We start from the raw sequence: 27,894 nt of genomic DNA, 5'->3' as shown, positions 1-27,894 counted from the left end.
CGGGGAGGGCGGGATGTTTCCTTGGGCAAGGAGGCTGTTAGCAAACACACAGCATGCTGAGTGCTGCAGGATTCCCAGACAGGGAAACAGCTCCAGCGTGAGGTACCTGCCTCATCAGACCTGGGACTGAAAGGCAGCTTCCATACACCACAGGTTCTGGGGTTTTCCCCCCGCCCCCGCTTCAGCTGAGCACCGAACAAGACTCAGCGAGGCAGCGGGACTGGACCTGGAAAAAGATTAAAACAAAATAAAAAGCCTGAGCTCCCTGTACTCGTAGCAACACAGTGAGCTCTGTAATCCCCACAACGTGAGGGAAGAAGATGCCCCTCAGCCACAAACTGAAGCACGGCTAGATCTCTCCGGGCAAGCTGCCTACAGGGAAGCGATGGCACGGCCCTCATGTTTGTGGTGGATTCCATTGCTAAACTGGTCCCTTTTTTCAGCAAAAATGCCTCTCGCTTGGTGCTGGGTTGGAAACGCCTGCGGTGGACCCATGTGAGGCCAGTATGAACATTAACCGGCACCTGCGAGGGGAAAATAGCAATAATCGGGCTGGTGGTTTTCCTGACAAGAAGCCTGATGTCGCATCACCAAACGGTGACTAAACCCAACCCCGCGCCTTCGGCTGGAGCTGCGGCCCAGGGCCATCGTCCCCGGCCTCACTGGATGGGCACTAGTTCCTCTCTGGGGCGGTCCTCGCCCCTCGTTCCTCGCCCCTCGCCCCTCGTTGGCCCCTCATTCGCCCCTCGTTCCTCGCCCCTCGCCCCTCGTTCCTCGCCCCTCGTTCGCCCCGCGCCCCGCGCCCCTCGCCCGTCCCTCCCCCGCCGCCGCCGCTCCGCTGAGGCGACGCCGCCATGGCGGCCAGGGGCCGCGCCGCCGCGGGCGGGCCGGCAGGGGGCGCGGCGGGGCTGCAGGGGGCGCCGCGGTTCCGCCCGCCGCCATGGCGGCCCTGCCCCGCCACCGCCGCTTTCTGGGCGGCTTCGTCTGCGGGGCCGCGGCCGGCGCCGCCGCGTCGTGCTGGGCTGCGTGGCGGCTCCTCCGCAGCCAGAGCCAGCCGGAGCTGGTGCCTGGGCGAGCGCTGCCGGAGGGTAAGAGCTGCGGGCAGAGGGGAGGCCGGGCGCGGCGGCCCCGTGGCTCCGTGGGGCGGGAGCGGCCGCGCCTCAGGGCGGCCCCGCTCCCCACAGAGCCCCCCGCGCCCCTAAACCCGCTCCCCTAAACCCGCTCCCTCCCCTCCGAGCAGCCTTCTCCCCGCTGCCTCCGTCCTGGGCTGCCCAAAGCGGGCCGGGAGGGCGGGGGGTTCCCTGCGGCGGGCTGAGGGGGGAGGAGGTTATTTGGGGATGCCGGGCCGTAACTTGCATTGGAAACGCGGCTTCCCTTGCTGCACCTGCTCACACCGAAATGTTGGTGACACGCGAGGAGAGCGGCTTCCTGTGGCTACCACGATGGCTGCAAATGCCCCGTGTTGCAGTTTGGAGCGGAGAGCAGTTGCTCTGCGTGATCTGGTAATGTCCACATAATATATACACACACACACATAGAGATATGTTTACTTTTGAACACACAGTTCAGGTCAGGCCATAACTAAATTTCAGCTGCTGCTTCCCCTGTGCTTCCTGGCCTGTGTCAGGAATAGTGTGGCCAGCAGGAGCAGGGAGGTGATTGTGCCCCTGCACTCGGCGCTGGTGAGGCCGCACCTGGAATACTGTGTCCAGTTTTGGGCCCCTCAGCACAAGAAAGACATTGAGGTGCTGGAGCGTGTTCAGAGACGGGCAACAAGGCTGGTGAAGGGTCTGGAGCACAGGCCTTGTGAGGAGCGGCTGAGGGAACTGGGGGTGTTCAGCCTGGAGAAGAGGAGGCTGAGGGGAGACCTTATCGCTCTCTACAACTACCTGAAAGGAGGTTGTAGTGAGGTGGGTGTTGGGCTCTTCTCCCATGTAGTTAGCGATAGGACGAGAGGAAATGGGCTGAAGCTGCGCCAGGGGAGGTTTAGGTTGGAAATTAGGAAAAATGTCTTTACGGAAAGGGTGGTCAAGCATTGGAACAGGCTGCCCAGAGAGGTGGTGGAGTCCCCATCCCTGGAAGCATTCAAAAAAACGGGTAGATGTGGCACTTTGGGACATGGTTTAGTCTAGTCTACCCTTGATTGGCTTAGAGTAGACTTGGTAGTGTAGGTTAATGGTTGGACTGGATGATCTTAAAGGTCTTTTCCAACCTAAACGATTCTATGATTCTATGATTCCCTGGGGGGACGAGGCCACGAGTGGTGTTTGTTCGCTGGGGAAGGCCCCGGCCCGCTCCGTGGGGGCTGGCAGGGGTGCGAGGCGCGGGGAGGGGGCTCTTGGAGGGCACCGGGGCCTGGTGGGAATGAATGGTTTTCTCTGTAGCATGAAGGCTTTAAAAGTATCAAAGTGTTGGAAAGCACAGGAAGAGGGGCTCTAAAAACATGAGTTGCTGTTGAACAGGTGGCTGGAGGATGAGGAAGTCAGTAAGGCAGATGTAAATATTCCTCCATGAGAGAAAAATGTGCCTTGCAAAAAAAAAAAAAATCTCAAAATGCTGAAAATGTAGCTTTCATTCATTCATCAGCGTGCAAGCGTTCCCAGTGAGGGCAGGTCTCGTGCCTTTGCTCAACTTGTACGTCTCAGTTTGAGAGGAGGAGTGCGATTTCCCGCTCTGAAGGATGAAATGTGTGTGTTGATCTCCTGTGTCCATAACTCCTTGTTGCCTGATTTGTCCCTAAATACCTGACAGCTTTTCTTCTGAAGGCCAGCCCAGAGCGATTGCTAGGTAGATGTGTGTAGGCATTAGAGTGGATGAGCTAGTCCTAGAACTGAGATCCTCATGTGAGGACACAATGAAAAGCACAGGTTTTTTGGTAGAACGGAGTTTCACTGGATAACTCTCTTAATTTTTGCGGGGGTCTTAATTGTGGCAGTAACCTCAAGTAGTTCCCTATACAGTATGTTTACATCCACTGAGACGATTCTATGATTCTCTGCTTTTCTTACTGTCTTGTTTCTGATCACTTTTCATCTTTGGATGGCTTTCTGTTTATTTTTCTCCTTAGAACCAGTAGAAGAGTCTCTGCTGGAAAAATACGGATTCCCTGAAGCTGGAACAGAGACCAGACGTTACACAAATCACGCACTGTCTTATGATCAGGCAAAACGGGTGCCTAGATGGGTGATTGAACATATTTCAAAACAGAAGACACTGGGTATGTAGGTATTTATTTTCTTACATTTATGGCACCCAGAATAAGCTTTGCAGTTCACAGAAGGTGGACCCAGGAGCAGGCAGGGAGAAAAATCCCATAGTGATCTCTAGGTCTGGATTTTTCCACCCATTCACAATCCGACTGGAGGCAGCAGGCCTCTGGGTGGCTGTCAGTTTCATGACAGTGTTAAGGCTGATGCTGACAGTGATTTAAAAGAGATCTGTCACTGCAGGTTGGCAGACCTCTTCAGTGTTTTTTGTCTTGTTGGGACTAGTCTGGAATTGAATGTACAACATCCTGAGGCCTGCAAGACACACTTGGCCCAAGGGCTGAGTATGAAAGGGAGGAATGAAGAAGAACCAGAACTACCTTCCGCGAGAAATTTCTGTTATGAATTTATGAAACGGTCTGTAAGCACGAGATCAATATAGCTGTGTCAGTGATGTTGCAGGAGGGAAGCTTAACGTACCTCTTTTAAACATGAATGGAGAGAAGATGACAAATTGAAAATTAAACTTTTCTTAACCTGATTCAGACCTGCAAAGTTCAGTGTTATTGCTCAAGCGCATAAAAATTGCTCTTGCTTCCTTAGGTTGTGTAGTTAGTTCTGTGGGCCGGTTTAGGTCAGTTTACATACTGCCCCATATGTGTGAATGTTTGTGGGGTCAGTGCCTTTAGTGGCCAGCATGTTTCATCTACAGGTCTTAAAGAGACTTGCTCAGAATGGGGAGAAAAGATGAATGCCCATTTCTGAGAGAAAAATGGAGCAAAGGGCATCAAGAGTTGTAATTGTTCAAAGCTAGATAGGGCGTACGTACTCACGGCAGCCATTATTTACTTTGATGCAGTTCTGTTGTATTTTCTGATGTGCACTGTCTAATAGTCTCTCCCCTGTTCTTTATGCAAGACAGAGGCTCAGTGATTTTTTTGCTGTCAGTGGTGAATGAAATATAAGTGGTATACAGTCATTGTAAATTAAGTTTATAGCATTAGTTCAGTTTTTATAAGGCAAATTATTAGTAATGGAGGTAACTGTATAATTGTAAAGTGTTTTATGAACGCAGTAGCCCTCTAAATACATCTTAATCACTGTCTTCAAATTACCTTTCAAAATTAAAAGTGTGATCCTGAAAATATTTATAGCCAACCCTTAAGTAGCATCGTTGATTCTACTTCTTTCTGAGAAGAAAGCAGTAATTCCCCGCTTACTTTCAAGTGGGCCTTAACAGCTGAATTGTTAAAATGTTTTCCGAATGATCAGGTACAACTAACCTGCAGGCTGAAATTAAGTATCGTGAGGCATTCAGCTCTGATTTATGTCTGATAACTACTCTAACTGAGATTTGAGGCGGAACTGTGTTGTTCAGGGAAGGTCACAAAAACCTTTCATGTACAGAAGATTTGAAACCATGTGATATAAAAAAAAATTATTGAGAAGTAAGAACTTAAATGTTTAAAAAACATGGTGGAAAGAAATTAGCTTTGCATTTAAATGAGATGTACAAATCTGATTACAGAAGAAATTATCCGTTTTTATGAAAGCAGTGAACAGACAATAAGTGAGGATCTATTTCCATTTTTCAAGTTGAATTGATAAATTACACTTTGTCTTAAAGACTGAGATTAATTTTTTTTTTTTTTTTTAAATAAGAATTCTGTTGTTTTGCACGCTGGTAAACTTGTCAGTGTTGCTTCCTACACATCAATCCTGTGTTAAAGTATCATGTCACGTGCTTTACCAAAAAGAAAAGTGAAGCTCCTTCCTTCTACCTGCACTGCGTAAAGATACTCTGACCACCTCTCAGTTTTGATATCATCTCCATGGACCTATGCACAGATGGTCAGCAAAGAAGCGGAAATTGCTTACAGGCGCTGGTCTCCAAGAGATGCGTTATCTGTATGCATGCTCATTTTCCACCCCTTCCCTTCTTCCTTGTGGTCCTTGCCTATTCTTGGGCTCTTCAGAGGCCTGCCAAGTGGAGACTGTGTACCACACTTTGTTCTTGGTACGGAGCGCAAGGAAGCATAGGGTGCATGTGTGCTCAGTGATAATATTGACATGACAAAAAAACCAGAGTGCATGCAGTTTATGTGTGTATGCACAGTCAGCTATAGAAGAAAGAATAACTTTAACATCTAGCAGTGATCACTATTGAAATTTGTCCCTCACGTTGTATTGCAACAGGAAGTGCTTTATAAATTGCCAGGTCTGAGGAAAATTCTCTCTGGTGTGTACAGGCCCTGGTTCATGCTTAAATGAAAAGAGGCTATATAATGGTCCTCTGTATTGCATCTGTGAAATTATTCCTAAGCTGACACCCTGCATTTTATAAAGAAAATTCAGTATGCCGTAGATACTTTGAATTATATTGTCATTTGGGAAAAAAAAAATTGTGGACAACAGTGATGGTGCTCTAAGCCAGTTATTTTCCAGGACTGTTGACCCATTGCACAGGCACAGCTGAGTCAGCCTTTGCGTGTGCCTCCTCTGCTTGTCTGGAGCACCTTCCTTAATTATGGATGTTCTTGGGTCCCAGCCTGTTCCCTAAGAGAGATGGTGTCTTACTGGAGGTTGTCCATGCCAGAGACTTCAGGCAAGTCTCTTCTGGCCATCACTTTCCAAAGGAAGCAGTCAGTGTTTGGGATGAAGCGGTCTCAAAGTTGCAGCCCACTCAGGGTAGTTTCTTTTCCAAGGAGTTGACTGGGACTTTACACAGTGCAAGGACGCAAATACAGGTGTATGGCCAGTAAACCTGGGAAGAAGGCACAGGCTCCCCAGCAGAGACAGCAGCTTAGAGTGGGCTGCCATCTCTGCAACGGTTAAGTTAGCTCCCTCCACAACCCTCCCTCCAAAATGTTTTTGTCTACCAGAAGACTTTAGGCCTAGTCGTTTTTGTGCACGATTCCCAAATGTCTGGAAAGGCAGAAGGGGAATCTTGGAAAGGAACATGAAAGCTCTACACTTACATTTGTGCCTATGGAGGACAAACGACTTAAGACTTTCTCTTGAACGGGTTTATTATTTTACCAAGTGTAACGTCATCAAGATACACCCATTCTACTTCCAGACTAGCCTTGGAAAAAGAAGGAATACTTGTAGTGGCTCAAACATCAAAATGAAATTGCAGCTGCTGAAGATCTGTTTATCTTCATTGTCCTAAAAAGTGAATCTATACTGGTTTATATCTTTAGTAATCTTGCCTTTAATATTAATCTGCATTTATGATAAGGCAAAAGTATTTTGTTTTTGTTTTTGCTCTATAAAACAGTAAGCATGTTAGAATTTCTAGCATATAGTGGGGAAGAATTTAGAACTGGAGCACAAATATTTAAGCAGAGTTATTCTTTTTTTATGGTTGAGGAGAAAAATACCCAATTTAGGTTAATGTGTTGAATCCTTAAGCATGGGTCACTTGGCAAGATATGACAGAACCAGTTCTTTTTGTCTTCTTGTTATGATGGTTTCATGATAACCTAACAATTTAGTGTGTTACTTCTCAGGCAATGCAGACCGAAGGCACTGTAAATTCAGACCCGATCCTAACATCCCTCCAATGTTTAGTGCTGTCAATGAAGACTACCTTGGCAGTGGATGGTCACGAGGACACATGGCACCAGCGGGAGATAACAAGTTTTCAACAGTAGGATTTTTTTTCCTTTCTTTTTAATTTGTGTTTATTTATCAGTCGGAAAGGGTCAAAAGACCCTTAAAAGTAATGTGTAATGTTCCTTTTGCAGTTTGTTTTGAGATGGAACATGATCTCATTATTGATGCTCAGACCTGGACTTGGAGTTACAAGGTCTCTTCCTGACTGAGCACTGTAGGATGCTTTCACATTCTGCTTCAGTCATCTAAATCAGGTCATCCCCTGGTGGCATACCTCTCTTCATAAAATCACGCTTAGATTAGCTTGTTTGGCAGAGATGATGTGAGTATATCTTGTACAGTATAGTCCTAAGCAAGTCTTCTCAACCTCTTATATGTCACATTGTCTGCCTGTACAATGAAGATGAGAACCTTCACCAAACAAACCTCAGAAGTGCCTTCCGAAGCTCAGTTAAAGGGAGACGAGGAACTATGACTTCATTCTGGCCAACAGGTGCTGAGATGTTTAAGGCTAGATTGGGCAAAGCAAAGATGCTGTTAAGCACTGTTCTGTATTGGCAAGGGGATTGCCTGGATGATTTAAAAGGCTTTTTCCTTTCTGGCAATGTGCATGAGGTAAATTAGAACCTTCTTTTGCCATAGTTCTTTCAGTCTATAAAATGTCTTCACCTGCCATTTATTTGAGCTGTAAGAAAATCATGCCCTAATGCCTTGGCTGACTAACAAAGCAGCCTCGGATTTATTGGATCCTCTTGTGAAATGTGCCTAATGCAGCAATTTGTCAATTAAGAAGCAGTCTGAATTTGTATTTCTGCCAGGCAGAATAGTATGCAGTGGGGCAGAGTGACAGCGCAGTGCCATGTGGTGGATGAAAGAACCAGTCATTTCATTTCCACTGAAAGTGTCTTTGTTGTTATTTTTTTGTGACATCTGGGGAGTTTTTGCTGATGAGCTACCTGTGCAGAGAGATCCTGGACCTGGCTTTAAATGCGGAGAGATGATACAATCTTTCCAATCCAGGATTATAAAAATTTAATTTCACAGTTTAATTAGCGCAGGTAGTGTTTGCTCATTATCCTAAGGAGTTCTGTCAGCCCCTTCACTTTGAAGAAGTAGTACATGAAAAATACTGACAAGTACAGGACCTATGAAGATTCTGGGTTAAGATCTTGGAAATGTTTTCTCCTGTATTTCCTTGCATATGTATAGTTTTTTAGCACCAGGTCCTTCACATCTGGAGATATGTGGGCATCAGTTCAGAGAGGTTTGTGCCACTTTTTAAAGATAAAATTAAGCCAATATGTAGATGTTTGACCATTATGGTCTCATAAATCATTTCATTGCCTACATGTTATGTATTTGTAAAATATTGATGAATATTTTTGATAAAACCTTTTCTCGTAAGCGAAGAAGCAGCTAACCATTAGGCAGTCAAGTAATTGAAAAGCATAGGTGAAAGCATCCTTTCCATTCAAAGAGTAGCTAGTTGCTTCCAAAGACATTACAAAACTGACACTGTGTGACATAGTTATTCCTGTGCCTCTAGAATTGGACATTCTTGTGCTATGTTTCTGTCCAAAAAAAAAAAAAGTAGATACATTTTGCAAGGTTTGCACTCCAGTTATGCAACTCTTAAAGCAAAATAATTTTGTAGATGTTCTGACTCGGGTTTTGTCTGACCTTTTATGTGGATAATGTTGAGACTAAACTAGAAATGGATTCTGATCCAAAAGCTTCTGTGTTTTCAGCTTGTAAATGTTTCAGTGAAATTATATTATTTTCTTTCTCTATGCAGAGAGCTATGGCCGAAACGTTTTATCTGTCTAACATCGTGCCTCAGAATTATGAAAATAATGCTGGATTTTGGAACAGGTGAGAAATTACTTGTACGTAAATGAAGTGAAAAATATCAGGCAGTGGCATAAATCAAAAATGCTATATTTATAAAACTTCCTTACATCAAAGTATTCTAAAGCACTTTATAGGCTATCTGTAGAGATCGTAGCAACTTCCTCTGAAATGAAAAGCACCTCAGTCCTCACAGTGCAAAAACAGTATAACAACTACTTTAGTTCTTTATTCAATCAAACTGTAGAGGCCATTTATTTAGAATAGATAAAATTACTTCTTCTGGCTGACGTGGGTAGAGGTACCAGGCTTAACATCTCTGTCCTTAAGGAAAATTCGGTAGAAGCAAGGAAAGGGTTTAGATCTTGCTTTAACATCTCTTCCTCAAAAACGCGGTTCCAGTGTGAGAGTATTCGCATCTCTGTATGTGGACATTGGTTCACTTTGAACTGGAGAACTGAGTGCTCCCCACTGAGTCGTGACTACTTCAGGTCTTAGGCGTTTCTTGGAGTGCTGGCTTCCAAGTAGCAGTCAGGCAGGTTCTCTGTCACTTGTGAACACTGGCTGGATCAGCTTTGAGGTGAAGTGAGTGGTTGATAAATTTAAACTTTCTTCACGTAGGATTTTTATTCATTCCTTCCTTTGAGCAGAGAAAAATATTAATAGAAGTAGCATTCATCCAATGCTTCTTGCATAGGACTTACAGAATGTTAAGACTAAGAAACAGGAGGGGAAAACGATGAATATCACAAGGTTTCTCAAGGGAAGGTTAGCAAAATTATGTACAGTATTGTACTAAAGTCTATCAAAAATGCATCATCATTCAGCTACACACTGCTTTCCAGTTTTACAAGAATGCATATAAAACCATATGAGGCATTCAGTAAGGTTATACTGTTTTATAGACAAATAAATGCTATAACATTTTAAGAGATTTTTTTTGGTATTGTTTTAATACCTCAAGTATTTGAGCATAAAATTTCCTTGTACCAAAGCTAGGCATTTGTACCAATTAAAGGTTGGAAACCCTCTTTATTTCCCTCGAGCAGGATCTCTGCCTAATCAGGAAATCATGGGGAGTATTTGAAAATTTCCCCTGGCACTACCAGCCCCACAACTTAAGCAGCTATTATCACTTTCTCCCAACCCCAGCACCCTGTCCCCAAATTTAAATACATAAACAAGGTATTGGTGCCACTTTTGTCAGTCGCTTGTTTAATGACAAATAATTTTAAGGATACCATGTTTCACGTGTGTTTTATTCCTTCCTGGCTTCAATACTCTCCTCCTTTCTCTTTTTTTAATTGCTTGCTTCTTGAATTGCCTTCTGAGGTGCAGGTGGACAATACAGCTTAGTCAGTTTAACAGTCTGTTGTTTAATTTTAAAGTGGTGTTTGCCCTCCAGCCATGTGTTTTTGCTGCTTTCCCAGTTCCAGCTCTGGTACGAGCCTGACTGCGGCGAGTCAATTCCATTTGCTAACCCAGTTAAACTGATTCGCATTTTGTTTTGCTTGGTTATGTTTCTGCCAGATTAGAAAATTGGATCAACTGGTGAGATGAGTGCCAGAGCCAACATGGAAGATGGAGTAGGACTGTTCAGCTGGGGCAGACAAGGGGAGCAGTAGGAAAGGGGAGAGCAGGACTGCATCTTTCAGCAAGCTATTAGATAGTAAGCTATTAGATTGGTTCAGTGGTGTGCTCTAACTGCACCTTAGTATTTATTCCTCATTATTTTCCCACCAACATGCATGCTTCTTTCTTTCCTGGTGTTTAACTGTTGTTTTCTGTCTTGTTTTGAGCGTGATTTCATGGTCACTGTAATCTGATCTCTGGCCCTGCTGCCACCAAAAGCAGTTTGCTGCCTAGCTGCATTTATTCCCACTCTTTCCTTGTGCCAGGTGGTGTTTGTATTGCCATGCCGTGAGACAGCCCGAGGAGCTGAGCTGCTTGGAAGCAAAGCTGGCGACAGCAGGAAAAAAATTAGCTTGTGGTCAATGCTTTGGCGTATCACATGGCAGCTCACTATTACTAAAGAAAAGGGTCATGCCTGCTAATTCTGATTCGTGGGGCTTGTTCCTGCTAATTCTGATTTGTGTGAGCTGATTTAACTCATTAACCCAGCACAAAAAAAAGAGTGGTTTTGTTCAGGGTTATTGACAGATGAAGAGTGCTAAAGGTGGCCCAAGGGAGAGGTATGAGGAACAGGGGTGAGACAGGGAAGGGGGTGAAACCTCCCCCTTTCAGAGGCAGCCAGATTAGCTGGGCTCATCTGTCTCATATTGTGGTCTGTTTGTCCATTTGAGTGAAGTGCAACTCTATCTTTACTAAAGGCCCAATGGGTGCTCACTGTATGTGATTTCTATAACACTTGGGGTGTTAGATCAAAGATGGGTTATAATCTCATTTTATGTAAAATAGGCATGACCCAGAAACCTTCTTTGGAGAAATATTTTATGCTGTAAACTGAATCAATTAGTTTAAAAAGCAAAAATAATGTTAGCATTTCTGGAGTTACTATTTTATTTTTAAACAGTTTTATATAAAACCAATAAGTAGACTTAGTGGGAATGGCACGTAGAAACTTTTCTAAGTACTTTGAGCTATGGAAAGAGCTGTCTGTTGCAGGACATTTATTCCTTGGGGAGGAACATACAGATACAGTAATGTGGTAAAACCTTTTCAAGCAAGAATGCCACAACCTGCTGTTTAAAACAAGTATTGTACTGTTGATGGTCACCTGAGATTAGGATCTTTCTAGTGTCAAGTGTGGGAGTAAGTAGAGAACTCACATTTTCAGGACAAGTTGTAAGGCAACAGAAACCATTTTCAAATGTGTGCGATAACACATGCCTGTCTGTAAATAAGAGAACCAGGGACAAGTGCGAAGTATGACTTGGGCCTGTGTTTTACATTCTTTGGCTTGCAAGTCAGTCACATGAGTTTGGAAAAATGCTCCCAGACTGTCAGTAGGTCACCTTGCCCTTCACAGTATGTTTCAAAGATTATTATGTGAAGTTTTCCTAGCTGACTTTACCCTATCTGACAAATATATTCCAGAATGGAAATGTATTGTCGGGAATTGACCGAGAGATTTGAGGATGTTTGGGTAGTTTCTGGACCTCTGACCTTGCCTCAAACAAATGATGATGGAAAGAAGAGTGTTACTTATCAGGTATGTATATATGTTGCTGGGTTAACAGTGCAGTGATATTTATGTATTTAAAAGCGATATTGTAGCTTGATAAAACAAGGTTAAACATCCTAGTACATGCAAAATGTATGAAATGTCCAATACTAGTTGGGACAAGTTCAGTAGAGAAGTTATATCTTGCCTACACATGAAAAAGTATAATTTTAAAATAATTTGTTTTATTTATAGAGAGATCTATTAAATGTCAGTCGGCAGTAAAACTGTTTTCTGACTTGTGTAATACATGACAGTATCTAAGCAGAGAGTTAGTGGGTTTTGCTGATGTGCAGGCATCTATTCAGTCATGTATTGATATATTCTAGAAACAGTGCGATACAAAGGTAATGTGTGTTTCTCAAAACTATATAGGGTATTGGAATGTCTGTGCTCCGTTAATTTCAAAAGCAGTTGTTTGCTGATATTCCGTATGCATCACTTAGATGAGGCCTTGCAACTGAGATTCTGAGCATACCAAGGTCAATTGACAGACTTCAGTCAAGTTCAGTAGGTTTTAGGTGAATGCAGTGTAATCACTGGTCCATGGTACTCGTACCCCCTCTTCTTCTTTTGGTGCCCCATTTTTATTAGCTGCTTAAAATACTCCAAAGATTTAAGATTGATCACGCACAGTCTCTAGAAACTGTCATTGATAGACAGACAGATAGGAAAGTCTATCAAGTTTATTATTGCTTAGCCTGACTTACTCTTTGTAAGCATGTGTTCAGACATCTGTAGGATCTGAGCGTAGTCAGGTATTCAAGGCAGGGAGTATTGCCTTCTGCCCTTACTGTAATGAGGTATTATTGTTGTTTTCACTTGCTAGATGAAAGCTAGCGTAATGCAGATAATAAATGCTGTATTTTTCACCTCTTGAAAAAACACTTTTCCTTGAAAATAAGTACTCGGATCAACTGCAGCTTCAGCTCGTGAGTGATTCAGCTGTCCAGCTAGTTCTCTGAGAAGTAATGAATGAACTTGCTATAAACAAGCCCCTGTTTCAGAGGGATATGAGAGACACAAAAGAGAGAGATGTTCAGCTTTCAACACTGGCTTGTTTAGTGGTAAGATTTAGGCACTATTTCACCATTATAAATACATGGCTGATTTCCATTTGATTGAACTTGGAACTCAGTCATGATAGAATGTAATTTTTCCTGTTTGCTTTTACCTTTTTGCTTCTTTAAAAATTGTCCCTTATGTCCCCACCCGCACATGTCTGTAACCTTGACTGTGATTAAATCACAGCTTTGGCTTTGTTGTTATTTTTTTTCCAGGCAGTCATATGGTATGCATGTGAAAATGCAGTAATAATAATTTATCTTTTTCAACGTTCAGTGGCAGTTCCAAACTTCAGCTCTCACCACATCTTTGTGAGGAAGGTGACAACTGTGCTCATTTTCAAGTGGATAAATAAGCCGTGGTTAAGGGATATGACTGATGCCACATGATAAGGTAGTGGCAAAGCCAGCTTTAGACTGGCAATGGCTCCTTGCCACCCAAAGGGAGAGTGCTCACTTGGCTATTGCCCATGATACTTTCCAGTCCTTTCCCTTGTCTGCCAGCGCTGATGACTGTCAGATCCTTCCACAAGATGCTTAATTACCCAATGAAATAGAAAATCCTCCATACTGGACTCTTTATTTGCTTACTGGGCTTGTTTTCTACTGCTGTAGAAAGATAGAGGAGCACACAGAGGAGTCCAGCACTTACTGGTGACAGCATGAGATACATCCAAAAGCACATAGCTGGGAGCAGGAGGGAAGTGTTCCCTTTCACCAGTGTCGAGCTGAGCATTTGGCTTACTGTCATGCAGAATGGTACTGTAAGAGTTCTCCAGGCTTGCACATAGCTTGCTGGAATTTGCCTCCCTGTATCTGTCGGGATACTGCATTTTTTTTTTAATCCCAAAAAATATATATTCGTCTCACATTGCAAAGAATTAAAAATCCTCAGCTGACTTGAACATTTTATAACTGAAAATTATTTTCCAGGAAGCAGTTGAATCATCTATCAACTGCATCTATCAACTGCTTCACTTTAATCTTGGTCATCTTTTTCTAGTTTTTCTCTAGAGAAAGTGTTTACTTAGAAGAGAAAGATTACATTTTCTGAAAAATGATTTTGGCTTTCCATTTTGGTTTTGAAATGTAAATTTTAGTCTTCCACAGGTAAAAATAAGAGCAGGCACTGCATCTTACTGCTTGAATTCAAAGTAACTTGATACCAGGATGCAGTGGTGGAAGAATAGTGGCACAAAATGTCCGTGCTGCTTTGATTATCGTATCGTTCTGTTCTTGTCTGGTGCCAAGATGTTTTCATCATCTTTGGGTTTGATGACAACTCTGGTCTTTTATGAATGTTTTATCAGTTTTGGTCTTAATATAAACTGAAGTGAAGCTCAGTGTGAGATAGAAAATGGTAGAATGATGGTATTCATGTTTTCATTTCACCATTTGGCCACATTCATAAATCCTTTACTTAGCTTCCTAGGGTGAGGTTCATTATGTAAATTGGATTTGTATTTAAGCTCTGTTTAAGTACCGATAATGCTGTCTACAGATGGGAAAAGTAAAATGTTGATTTTGGGTTGGGGTGCGGGTTTTTTTGTTTTAAATATTAAATTATTTGATTTGGGTCCTTTTTGGGGACAGCCCTAAGTGTAAATAAATCCAAGCTGAGAATTGTTTTGTTGTTTTGAAATCTCTTTATGGCATAAGTTCTTGTGCTTGCCATTGAAGTTGTCCTTTGGGGAGAGAGACTTCAGAGAGCAGTGGTATGTTGGGTTTTGTTTTTTTTTTTTTTTCTTCTTACATCAACACACACACTTAGAAGAGGGAACACAACCTGTCGGAGCACTGGAGAGAAGTTCTTTTCAAACTGATACCTTGGATATAATTGCAGTCATTGTCATTGATTTTGGCAGTCTGGGATTCTGCCCCTAAACCAGGAACTCTAAGAGTTGGCAGCTGAATGAGAAGGGAAGGTGCCTCTTAGCTGTCTTTCGGAGTGAACTCTGCTAGGTTCAGACAAGTGACTTAGAAATGAAAGGCTTTTAGTCCTCATTGTCTGGGCTTATGAAGCTGATGTGAGAAGGTGTCCTTTTTCTTTGTATGCGCCGTTTAAGGAGAAGTGCTGTAGTATACACAATAGTGCTGAAACTCACAACCTGTAATCTGGCAACGTGGCTGTTAAGGCTGAGCTCCTTTCTAATGTTTTTCTTCTACTCTGAGACTAGAAGTGCGGAAAAAAGAAAACGCAGAAGTACTACAGTGAATGTGTCTGCATTGGTTTGTTTCAGATCCTCTCTTCAATCTTAGTTTCCTTGGTTTTGGCTAAAGGAGTGATGAAATATGTATCCATGGCTTTACAGGCTGGTGTTTTTCTCATCAGATGTCCAAAAAGGTTATTTTTAGATCACTATAGAGGAAAAACAGAGCATCGGTCATGGCATTGTTCCCAGTTCCTGCTTGGACTCTGGTACCATTTGCTATTTAATTCCAGAAAGGGAATTAACCTTGAACTCCGTAGATGCCAGCGTTGTTCTGTCTATTGGCTGAACTTGTTGTATCCTCAGATATGTTCTGTCATTTCATCTGTCTCTAGCGGAGGCTTTTATTGCAAAGAGTAGATTGATGACCACGCTTGGTATCTGAAAAACATATTTTGAGAATATATGTAAAATGGAATGCCAACAGGAGAAATCTGTTCTGTGTCATTAGAGAGGCAGATGCGGGTTTTTCATTTTTGTCCACATCAAATCAAAATGACATTGTCTTGTTTTATACATTACTGTTCTCCAGTGACTGTCACTTCAGTCATTTTCCCCTGTCAGCAGATTTGGAGTTTGAAATACAAATTCTGCAATAGTTCTACTGCGTCATGCTCAATGCTCCACCTTTCTTATTCCCAAAGCCATCGTAGTAAATATGAATTTAAGAAGAATTGGCTGTGGTTGGCGAACGAAAGTGAAGTTTAGATAACATTTTGTTTGTTGTTTGAAGACGACGTTTTTCTGTACTTTTTAGTGATACACTGGGTTCATCCTGGAATCATGTCTGCTGTTTAATTTTCAAAACTGAATGACTAGGCTGGGCCAGACATGCACAATAACTGTACCAGAAGATATACTTACTTGTCGTCTAGTTCTGTGGCAAATAAGTCCCTGGGAAACAAATTGCACCTCTCAAATATAAGATGGTGCTTTATGGTTTTCCCCAGTCAACTTTCAGAAGTAGTAGAGGTTTTCTCCTAGCCAAGATACTACAGGGGAAGGTATCCTTCTTAAAGGAGGAAGTAAACCTGGGAACTGTTACTATTTGTTGGCTGCTCCAAATGGTCTCAAGGCTACACAGGCAACTAACAGATCTAGGCCCATTATACATGTCCCATAAAACATATGTTTAAAGGGCTAGATCTTAGATCAGCTGGTGTAAACGACTAAAGCTCTGTCAGCCCTAAATTTAGACATGATGTACAAATGAAAATAATAGGCACTGGTTTAAGATTGGAGAAGAGACACCAAAGATGCAGGATAGATTTATGGGGTTGCTTTTATTTAGCACTGTACCCATCCTGAAGGTTCTTTTATTATAGGAAGAGTGGTGGTAGGGACTGTAGTGGATTCAGTGTTAAGTAACCTAAATGGGTTCTGTGGAAGTAGTAGCCTGTAGTCATCACGTAAATACAGTATCATAATGCATATACACACCCTCTTTATTTGAAAAAAAAAAAAAGGGGTTGGGCATCTGTCTTTTAATGCCATAACTATGTATATAGGCACAGCTTATTTTACCATCTCTTCTTTTCTTTTTTTAATTTCTTTTTTAGGCTTGTTGAATGATTTGGCAATAGCAATCAGACCAGCCATAACAAATTAAATTTTCCTGAAGTACGTACATTTGCATTTTGGAGTGCTTGGCCATGCAGTGTTTTTGTAGATTGTTACTATTATTTTTATCTGTGCTATATTGCTAGGTCTGCCTTCACACCCCTCAGTTCTTCTCCATGCCATCTGACAGAGTTCTCTCAGATATTTGGGAAAAAACACTATCAACAGAATCAGTGCTGCCTAACACAAATCTGGAAGGAACTGGAGTGAAGGCAGTTAATGCTGTCACAATGATGAAGTAAATAAAATTATGCTGATAGCAAAGGGAATTTTTTATACTGCCAGAAAGTCTGTTTCTATACAGAATTCAGTATCAAATTATAATTAAGCTCTGTATTGTCAAACCTGGGGTCATATCAGCAAGAAGGATACTATCTACAGTAAAACATCTCATGGGCCTGGTCAGTATCATGCCTCAAGTTACAGCTAAAACAAAACAAATGCCTATTTGGAGAAAGCTACAGTCTTACTTTGGGTGACAGGAACAATGCCCTTGAGTTCTGTCCATCAAGAAATGTGACAGAAGCCTTAATTTTGTTATTGCCAGGTGTAGATGGAAATACTGTTACATAGATAATTATGTGTATGCTTGTTTTCAGTCGGTTCTGGTTTGCAGTATGGCTTTGTTCTAAACTCTGGTTATTATACAAAGAAAGACAGGGAAAAGACGGTTACTGGAGTGTAGAGGGAATTTCTGGAGCTATCATTTTAATGTATTTGATGATGGTACCCTCTGATGCAAGGACTCTTCAGTGTGTGCTGGCAGTTAAGTCATGATTGAATGTGATTTCTGTTTACCAGCTTTTAAGAGCATCTCAGATAATTGCCAATCCAGAGCTGGCTCTCGCTGATGAAAGACTAGTCCCTTCTAATTCTCTTCATGGTTGATTTCCATTTTCTAGTCACTAGGTGGCAAAATACTACTTTCAGATTCATGAGTCCTTTCTTTTAAAAATTATTCCTACCCTTTCAGAAGACGATAATTTTCTTACCACTCTGAGAAGCTGTAACAAGTCCAATATAAAATGAAAATATGATAACATTTGTTATGTTTTAAAATTTATAGTAAGAGTAACGCTTCTGTTTTCTTCTAATATAATCTTCAAGTGTTCTGCTGTTACACCTGATACATTCCTTTTCTCCTGTTTATGTAAGAATGGAACTTTCTTTCTCATAAACTCCAAACTGTCATTTTTAGGGATTGCTTTGCCCTGTATTTATCTGACTACCCCCATGAAGGTGACATTAGTTAATGCCATATGCTTAAACTTACCCTCGATGCCATAGCGAATATCTTCATTATTTATTGTGATACTAAAGCACTCCACAAATATTATCACATTTGTCCTTCCTCCAATTTTAAAAGCTACGACCAAGAACAGTTTAATGATTTGGCCAAAATGATAAGGAAAGCCAAGCTTAAGACAAGTCCCCATCCAGTGACTTAGCTATGAGACCGAATTTATCAAAGCTCACTGAGTTCTCTCTGCTTTACGAAATCATATTGCTTCTGCCCTTATCTTTATCTGTCCCTGTGAGCTCTTTAAGTTTGTATAACTGCTTACCAACAAGTTTGTTGTTTTAGCAATATGTAAACATGTCTTAATGTCAGGAATTGCACACATTTTAATGGCCCGTCCTCATGACAGCTGTCCATGTTTAATTGGGAATCAAGGAGTACTACAAATCCATACACACTTCTGGAATGTCAATAACAATAAGAAACAGTAAACGCTATGCTGAAAATGACATTATCATAATGTTGCATTATTAGACGACACCAGTTCAGCCGTAGGGCTTCAGCCAGCACCAGATCACCAAAGAAAACAAGAGTGAAAGTGAAAGGAATAAACAGCTGCAAAAAGTTAGGAAAATGAACATTTTTATGTTGAACCCATACAGACAGTGAAGAGAAATAGTATCTGAAATTTCACATTGGTTTCCCAAATGGTGATGGGAAAGGAATGTTTTTAATGTTATAAAAAGAAGGCTTTTAGCTTGAGTGCTTTTTTTTTTCTGTTATGAGGCTGTTGAAAATTTGAAAGATTAAGCAAAATTTTATAGGAACAGCAAAATGGAAATTTTCAAAGGATGACACAAAAATTTACCTTGTGGCCTGTTATCAGCATGGTGTTAAAGCATATGGGACAGCAATGATTTTCAACAGGCCATTGCTGTTATTTTCTTGCTTGTATTAGCGCATGAGATTTTTTCTTTGAATCACAGATACTATTAAAAACTGTTGCTCATTTCCAGCTGGGACAGATAGCTGTTTCAAGCATTGATTGCTGAAAGATCATCTGCTGCCTGTGGATAGACTAGCACAAATCAAAGTCAACGTCTGTGCATGGATAATCTTAACCCATTTTCTATTCTGTTACAATAGTGGCATATGCTATCTGCCTCTGTGCGGCATGCATTGAGATAAATGGGATGGTGCAGATCAGAGTAGTGATTCAGACTGCTGTAGTTAGGTAGGAAAATCCTCTAGGTGGCAATAGGAAATGAGTTGTTGAGTTTGTTTTTCCTACCTATTGCTTCTGTTGCAAACTTTGCTTTTGCAGAATCACGCTTTACTTCTTTCCCTGGCTGTTGAGCTGGGGCGGGGGGCAACTCTGTGGAAACCGTCATTTGTAGCTTCTGTATTTACTCCCATAAAAAAGCAAATTGTGGTATATTACAGAGCATAATGATGGAAATACTATGGCATGCTCCAGAACTGCATTTCCTTTTTTAACAGAAATCATTGGGTCACACTGGCTGCATAAATTATTGGTGATGCATCCTGTGCATGGTTCACATAGGCGTTAAACTGCAGAAAAAAACATATGTGTTCTTTGCTATGCATATTTACTCTGTCAGAGAAATCAGGCACCCTCCTTTGATGGTATTCTCCAGCAGAATGAGCTGGGGATAGAACTTTTATACCACATTTTGTGTAAGGAAAGGACACTTGTAGACTCTGGCCGTTTGGCAGGCTGAAGTTTGTTTTAATCACTTTAACAATATTAGAACTCAGTGAAGTAATTACAGAAGTAGTTTACTGCTATTCAGAGGACTAGCATAAAGCCTGAGCAGGATTTAAATTTTATTTAAATCCTCAAAAGAGAGCTTACGTGGAAGTGAAGTGGTACATAAATTACATGTATGGCCATTGCCTGTGTAGAGTTGAGTTGTGTTTAGAACTGCATTTCTCCAAAGGCCAATCCTTCCTTAATTTTGAACTAGTCCTCTTTTTGCTTCTTTCCTTCCGTCCTTCATAAGGGCATATATTATGCATGAATATGCATTATTTTGCATAGAAAAAAGTATATATATTTGCATAATATTACATAAGCACAGTGTCTGTTTTCCTTAACACCCACTTGAGGCATTCAGCATTTCCATTTCCTACCTAACTATTCTGTGTGCACTCTATTCATTCCCCAGCCTTTCTATCCACCCACTCAGTCCTCAGGCTCAATCCCCTGTTCCCTCTGCTAGCTCACTCAACGCGCATTCACCTGTTTGCTTTACATATGCCATCTACCCCCTAATTGGAGATACTTGTAGCAGCTCCATCTGCGTGTTCACCCTTCCTCTAGTCTTTTATACAACAGAGAGGACGCTGTGTATGTGTGTGGGAGGTGTCGAGAAGGGGAGGGGGCCGAGCTAAGGCGGACCTAGTATGTATACATGTATTTGTAGTGGGAAAAAGTATGTGAAGAGGCCTGGAAAAGGCAGTGCAGGCCGTATTGCACAGGAACGCTGCAGGTCAGGAGGTGGTTGGCCCAGGGCGAATCTGGGGAGCAGGGCTCAGTGTCACTACTGCCTTCTCTCAGGAGCCTACAGCAGCTTCAGGGTGCGGTGCAGCTCCGCACAGCCTCTTCCTTCTCTGTGTGCAGGAGGCAGGATTGCAGTGCAGGCTCTGCAAGCTCCCTGCTCCAGGGGGGAAAAGGAACTCCAGCCTTCTGCCTTCAGCAGCGTCAGTCACTGCCTGCGCTTGGGTGAATATGGAAATGTGAACCCCCTCCTCTCCCCCTCAGGGCTTTTCATGCTTCTTGGCTTCCCCCCTCTCACCACCAATACATTGCATGTACTCCCCGGTTTAAGTGCCACCTGTCTCAGTTAGGTTAGAATCCCAACACCATTCGTTTTGTAATTCAGTATTAACCTACCAGATATAACAGTGTGTTGATGCGTAGTTTTTAGTACTTTTTAAAATTACCTGTGCATCAGTCAGTTTTGATTATTTATGCAGTTGATCCTGAGGAGCTGTAAGTGTGGTTTCACCCACACTGAATGCTAAATGCAAAGTGCTTTGACACTCCGGAGCTCTCATTTCCCTATCAAGACATCTGTCGTTGTTGAAAGGGAAAGGAGGTTTGGCATAAGGCATTTATTGCTTACCAGTTTCAGTGACTGTTAGATGTCTAGGCAGAGCTTTATTTAGGAGAAGGTTGGTGGCATAAGCAAGATTATTTTTGTAAAAAAAAGAAAAAAACACAGCAAAAAAAGTTTAAACTACAGCAAAGCTGTTAAATAGCCTAGTATAGGGAAGGGGAGGAAAATATTCTGTAACAGAGTAAAGAAATCTAAGAGCAGGTGTTTGCCAGAGACAGTAGTAATGTTACTACTACATCATTGTACAAAACATGAAAAAACTTTCTTTATGAGAGGTTTCCCTTTCTTCTAAAGGTACTTTCTCTGGTTTTGGTCTAACCAGTAAGACTTAAAGACCAGTCACTTAAAAAACTGGCAACAGAGGTAGAAGACACACTTCAAGCACTGAAAGAATTCAGAAGTGAAATTAGTTAACTGTTGGAATAGGCTGACGTGAACCTTGGCTCAGTAGCCAGAGGCAAAGTTTAGTTTTAAAAATGTATTTTCTTTTGCAGAAGTGCTGAATACTCTCAGAATAAAGCACACACAGGAAGTGGTTTTTCTGTGATTGAGTTATACTGAATATATGAATGGATAAAGCATGTCTGAACTGATATACTGGATTAGTTTGTAAAATACTTTCAATTAATGTGATCGGTTGTGGCAGTGAAATAAATACCTGCTTTGTCTGAAATTGTATTTTAACTGTATCTAACAGTAGCTGTCAAAAAATCAAAACAAGCAGTCTTTGCTTTTACAGGTATTGCAAATACTGGAAGTAGTACCAAGTTGCTGGATTTTATGTATAAAACAAGATGCCTTTGTAGTTTTTGTAGGGCATCTGCATCTTTTTCTTCTGTTGCCATTAGAATAAAAGTACAAATTTGAGAAGGGTAGTTATACAGAAGGGTTACGCAAAACTCAGATTTTCCATGTGTGAGCCTGTTACGCTTTGTTGGCATGGCAGGTTCAGTTTAGCAATATTGAAGAAAAAAAGCCTAATACAGTGCGTGCATGAGCATCACTTTTTGAATGCTGGAGAGATTGCATTTGTCATCAATAAATGTATATTCCCTTGGACTTATTCCTGACACAGGATGGGGTGTCTACTGTATACATATGTGTGTGAGCTTTTAACAGATTTCATGTGAATTCAGAGTACTGATCCTTCCCTCCTGGTGTTTCAGTTAAATTCCTGGATGCTGGTCTGAGTGACACAGTCGGAAACCCAACATGTACAAGCTCTTAAGTTGAATCATAGTGAATTTATGGAAAAAATACGTTCATTTTCTTTGGATAGGCCTCTCTCCCAAGATACTGAGTCACTGAATGTACTTGTTTATATCCAGGTCCCCTCAAAAAAATGCTTTCTTAGGTAACGTAGTTTTTAAATACAGCCTGTGTATGGGTAATAGAGATACAAAAAATAATGGACAGAAGGTAAGTTATAGTTGATTTGAAATGCGTATTAAAAAACACATGATTTGGAACTGTCAGGTCAGGAACTTAGTGTTGAGCCACTGTTATTGAAAACACCTTTCCAGGCATTAACAACGTGATGCAGTATGAGAAAGGAGCTCGGCCATCCCTTCAAGTCAGCTACACTTACAGATCTGCACCAGGATTAGGGAGCTGGGGTCTTGGCTGACTCTCTGTCTCCAAATGAGTTTTTCAGATTCCCTTCCAGTTCAGATTCAGCCGTAACTGAAGTTGCATCTGCTGGGAGATTTGAGTTCGTTCTTCTACCAGAGCTCCTTGTCATAGATCTTTACAAATATTTAAGCAGTTACTGACTAATCTTTTGACCTTTTGTCTGCATCATTGTTCTTAACAGTATAATATAAAGTCAGTGGTGTTATAGGAGAAAGGCAGAAAATCTTTGGGGAAAGTCTCTTACCAACGGTGGCCAAACAACCCTGCAGTGAAGTGTTCTTTGCCTACTTTTCCTGTTTGAAAGAGAGATTCAGCCATCAAATAACTAGCTCATTCCTGACCAGCTATATAAAGAGCTGCAATGAAATGGTGCTGGGCGGGGGTTGACCTTGGCTGGATGCCATGTGCCCACCAAACCGCTCTATCACTCCCCTCCTCAGCAGGATGGGGCTGGGGGGGGGGAGAAAATACGATGGAAAAAACTTGTGGGTCAAGATGAAGGCAGTTTAATAAAGCAAAAGCAAAGGCTGCACACAGAAGAAAAGGAAAACAAACGATTTGTTCTCTACTTCCCATCAGTAGGCGATGTCCAGCCACTTCCTGGGAAGCAGGGCTTCAGTACGCATACCGGTTGCTCTGGAAGACAAGTGTCGTACTATCGACTGCCCGCTCCTCCTCCTTTCTTTTAGCTTTTATTGCTGAGCAGATGCCATATGGTCTGCAGTAACCCTTTGGGCAGGTTGGGTCAGCTGTCCTGGCTATGTCCCCTCCCAAGATCTCGCCCACCCCCAGCCAACTGGTGAGGGGGGAATGTTGGAGAGACAGCCTTGGTGCTGTGCCAGCGCTGCTCAGCAGTAGCCAAAACACGGTGCATTATCAACACCTTTCTAGCTACCAGTACAAAGCACAGCGCTATGAGGGCTGCTGTGGGGAAGATTAACTCCATCCCAGCCAGAGCCAATACAGGTGCTTTCCACCTGTCTGATAACACTGCACGTCATTTTGATGTGTAGTTACGTGCTGTGGCTCCTTTTTAGAGGTAGTAGGATTAGTCTCACATCTATTTTTTTTTTCCCCCTTAAATGATAAGATCTGTACCTGTAACCTAAATTTCCTTTTGACAGGTAATCGGAAAGGATGACGTAGCTGTGCCATCTCACCTGTACAAGGTGATCCTTGCCAGACGGAGCAGAACGTCTACAGAGCCCTTGGTACTGGGGGCTTTTGTGGTGCCAAATGATCCCATAGGCTTCAGTCACCAGCTGACTGAGTTCCAAGTAAATATTGAAGATCTGGAAAAAATGTCAGGTTTAGTTTTCTTCCCTCAGGTGGATAAAACCAAAGATGTCAAAAATATCTGTGAGGTGGATACCTGTAAACTGATGGGCTTCAAGGAGTTTACACTGTACATCACTGCTCGAAAAGTGCAGAGTGCCCGTACATTGCACCGGTTGGAGAAAGCCATGTCAGAGTTAAGGGAGGCGGGAATTGAGCCTGACGAATATCTTCTAAAGCTTCACAAGAAAAAGGAAGAAGAACTACTGCAGGAAAAACAAGCAGCAGCTAGAGAGAAAGCTGGCTGAGTACCTGTTCGGGAAGATGTTTGGGGTTCTGTACTTTGAAAGGGGAGATGAAGGCAAACACAAGACAAGGGGTCTATGGATTACCATTTTTTGAATTGTGAAAACTATAATAAAGAAACATTTGGAAGCTGATGGGTTTGGAGTAACGTTCATTCTCGTGTAACATGATGCACACGCATGGTTTGCTGCAGTACTTCGATGTGGGAAATGAAAATGACCCCTTTCTGGCATGAATAGATTACTGGACCTCCAGAAAAGGCTTTGTGCTATTTTCCAAGTGAGACGTCAGACTTAGGGTTTGTATGGAATCCCTTCTAGGAATATTATAAAAATAGACAGTAGACACCTTGGGAGTGTAACTGGAACACATTTAAATGTAACTCTGCCTGCAGATGTCTTTCAGTATGATGCTGTAGAAGCCATGGTACTTTCTGGGATTTTTTAAAAATTAAGTTAATTTAGAAATATTTCATTTAACATTCTTTTATTAGAGACCTGTAAGACATACTCTGAATCCCTTACAGTCTTTACTTAGTTGTGTTAACCAAACCAGATTGTCTCTTACCTCTCCTGACCTTGTGTGCTTTGGATACATTAGCATGTCAGTAGCTGTCAGCTGTTGTCATTTGCAGCAGAGTTCTTCCATTCATGTATAATTCTGCAATTTTAAAAAGAAAAAAAGCAATAGAAGCAGAGTTTACACAAGTTGCTACCAGTGTAGATTGGGTCTTCATGAAGTAATGTAAGCTTAATATTTCAGTTTCACCACTAAGTTTGGATAAACGTGTTTTCTTGCATATTGTTTGATTTGAGAGGTGAGCACTGCCTTCTTTTTCTTTGTGGTAGTCACTCACTGGCGTTTTTCCCAGCATCAGTCTTTGGTCTATAAACTTTGTGACAAATCTTTTACGTGAAAGCAGAAGATTGACTAAAAATGCATTTCCAGTTCTGTTTCGGCAGCAGTTGAAGTTGCTCAGATTTGCAGCTGCTTGGAAGATTTAATGAAATTTTTTTTTTTCATGAGTTTTGTACTTTATTTGTGTATACATCTTGAATTTCAGACATCAGTTAGTGTAACTTGTATCCTCTGAGATTTTTCATCTGGAAGGAAAGAGTAAAAACTGGAAATATTTAGATTTTTATTTTCTATAGTAAGAATCTGTATAAATTTGGAGTTGTGCCATAAAAACACCTTCAGTATTTTTAATGTGAGAGTTAATAGTTTCTGAGAAGGGTTATGTAGTGCCAGGCTGCATCGGGCTGTTTTCATGAAGGGTGAATCAGGAGCATTATTTGGATGCTGTGAATCATCGGCTAAACGATCTAAAAACTGTTTAGTTTCCTTCATCTCTGTTCAGTTGCAGTATCCAAAAGTAGATCACTTTATAAAGCAGTTATGGTTCCCATGACACTTCTGTGTTTGCCAAGAACGTATTTACAAAATCCAGACATTTAAAACCAGAGAGATGTGACTAGCTAAGGACATCATAAAAGCTTACTGCCCACATAAATTAGAGAGAAATTGGGTGAAATCCTGACAAAACGTTTGCTCGTTTCAATTTTAGCCCAGAATTTGGGTTGTTAATCCTATCAAATGTGACAAAAACAGTAAATCGCAAAACAACAAGCCACGTCTCCCTTTGCAGAACGTGGGAGATGGCAGTGTGTGCTGCCTGGAATAACTAAGTGCCGGATACTTCACGTGCCTCTTGATGGTCTTGTGTGTGCTTCACTCGAGCCCGAGCAGCCTTTTGGCACTGCGATGGTGTCACCCTTTGGAAGAGGCACCTGGCCATTGCTCTTTGTATTGTCTGTCTCTTTTCCCCATTATTTGAATTATTTATGGTTTTTTAATTCAGCCTTCCACCTTTGCCTCTTGATCCTTTCAGCTGAGAGGTTCCAGATCTCTGCTGCCGCGCTCACGCGCACCTTGTACAGACAGCTGAAACAGATCTCGGTGCTACAGACACGTGTCCGCCTAGCAAAACCCTGGGTTGGGACAGCACCAGTTGTACGCCAGGAGCTCCAGGTATCTCCCCTTTCTGCTGACAGCTTGCTGTTACGACAACAGCAGAAGTGCTGAGCGTGACTTTCCCGTGGAGGCTTGCGATGGAGACCGGCTGCTCCCTAACTCAGTACCTCCTCGGGCTTTATGTGCCCCCTTGAATTCCTGCAAGCCCCAATTACCATAATTTCCATGCCTTGTGGCTTACTGCATAGACTAGACTCCCTATACAATTTTCAGCTCTGTTTGAGCATGGTCAGTGTTCCTCAGCTCCCCTTGGAGGGTGGCAGCAGGTGGTGAACAGTGAAAACACTTCCAGCGCTGGTCTGTGCCGAAGAGTACGTTCACCTGCTCGTCTTCTGCTGGTTTCCTCATCTGAAGTAAGCGTGGAGTCTAGCGTATAGCAAACCCAATGTGCTTTCTTTACAATAGGAAGTATAAAACAAGTAATAGCAAGGGGGTGAGGCTTTACACACTTATTTGAGCCACCTCCGTAAGTAATTGCCTCAAGATCCTTCATGAGAACTGTGCTCGTGTCCGTGTCCATCTGTCATTCCTGTTGCACACTTACTCATTTCCCTGCGTGCATCTGTAGTGATGATATGAACCTCTGTGATGCAGCTAAGCAGCAGGAGTTCTGGAAATGGAGAATTCTATCCTTTGCTCCTCCGCTGTTTTAATGTTTGCTTTTAAAGCTAAATAACCGAATTGCGAGGGAAGTTGACGACTAGGCTGTCCACAGCCTGATTTTCTGATATTCCCTTGACTGTCTACTCTTGATTGTTGCTGCTAGTCTTGAATCACGGTGTAAGTGATGGTAAATAGGAGGCAGATGGGAACGCAGGGGGAGAGCTGCTGCTGTGCTCAAGCGCTCTCGGCGGCTGCCTTCACCCCGCTTCATGCCGGGTGCTGCTTCGGGCTGCAGCCCACCAGCTCCCCTCGGTGCACTTTTGGTATTTGGCCTTTTGAGGGCAGACTCTTTCCGCAGTGTCGGCATCGGTGGCCAAAAATGATGGGGGATATGAATCAAATGTCTCTGGCCAGTAATAACTGCCTTTCTGCTTGTGATACTAAGATACCCATTTAAAATGAATTGTTATTTCGAGCGTTATATTGACAGCAGTGCAGAATGAAGCTAATGATTTTTCCTAGATAAGGGTTTTGACACTAATGTTTGACAGTGCTTTTAAATTGACCACCCAAGTTGTGTATCTTCTCCGAAGTCAATTTTGACTCCAGCTTCTTCATGAATCTCATTCTAGGTGAGGATTTAAGTTGTGTATCTTCTCCGAAGTCAATTTTGACTCCAGCTTCTTCATGAATCTCATTCTAGGTGAGGATTTAACCCTGTACTGATGTCTTGCAATGCTGTTGTTTCCATCTGTAAACACAACTTGCGGGGAGGGAGGGATGTAAAGTTCTGCTTTTTAATTTTGTGCGGTTGGTTCACTTCAGAGCACCGTTTTTGCAATTTTCAGTGTGTCCTGTAGTAGTCAAGACGGGTCTCATGAGCTAATTGTGCTAAGTGTTGCACTAACTTG

The 27,894-nt window shown here is 42.1% G+C and overlaps 1 protein-coding gene across 1 annotated transcript; it reads left to right on the top strand.

The window, feature by feature from the left end:
* The first annotated feature begins 940 nt into the window (after nucleotides 1-940).
* EXOG (exo/endonuclease G) lies at nucleotides 941-24,480 on the top strand. The gene is made up of 6 exons (XM_075705863.1): nucleotides 941-1,088; nucleotides 3,068-3,217; nucleotides 6,719-6,858; nucleotides 8,620-8,696; nucleotides 11,730-11,844; nucleotides 23,890-24,480. The coding sequence occupies exons 1-6, from the start codon at nucleotides 941-943 to the stop codon at nucleotides 24,346-24,348; spliced, it is 1,089 nt and encodes a 362-aa protein (XP_075561978.1). The 3' UTR covers nucleotides 24,349-24,480.
* The last annotated feature ends 3,414 nt before the right edge of the window (nucleotides 24,481-27,894 follow it).

The sequence above is a fragment of the Pelecanus crispus genome, chromosome 2 (assembly GCF_030463565.1).
Source record: "Pelecanus crispus isolate bPelCri1 chromosome 2, bPelCri1.pri, whole genome shotgun sequence".
NCBI classification, from domain to species: Eukaryota; Metazoa; Chordata; class Aves; order Pelecaniformes; family Pelecanidae; genus Pelecanus; species Pelecanus crispus.
This window is presented reverse-complemented; position numbering and strand designations above follow the sequence as displayed.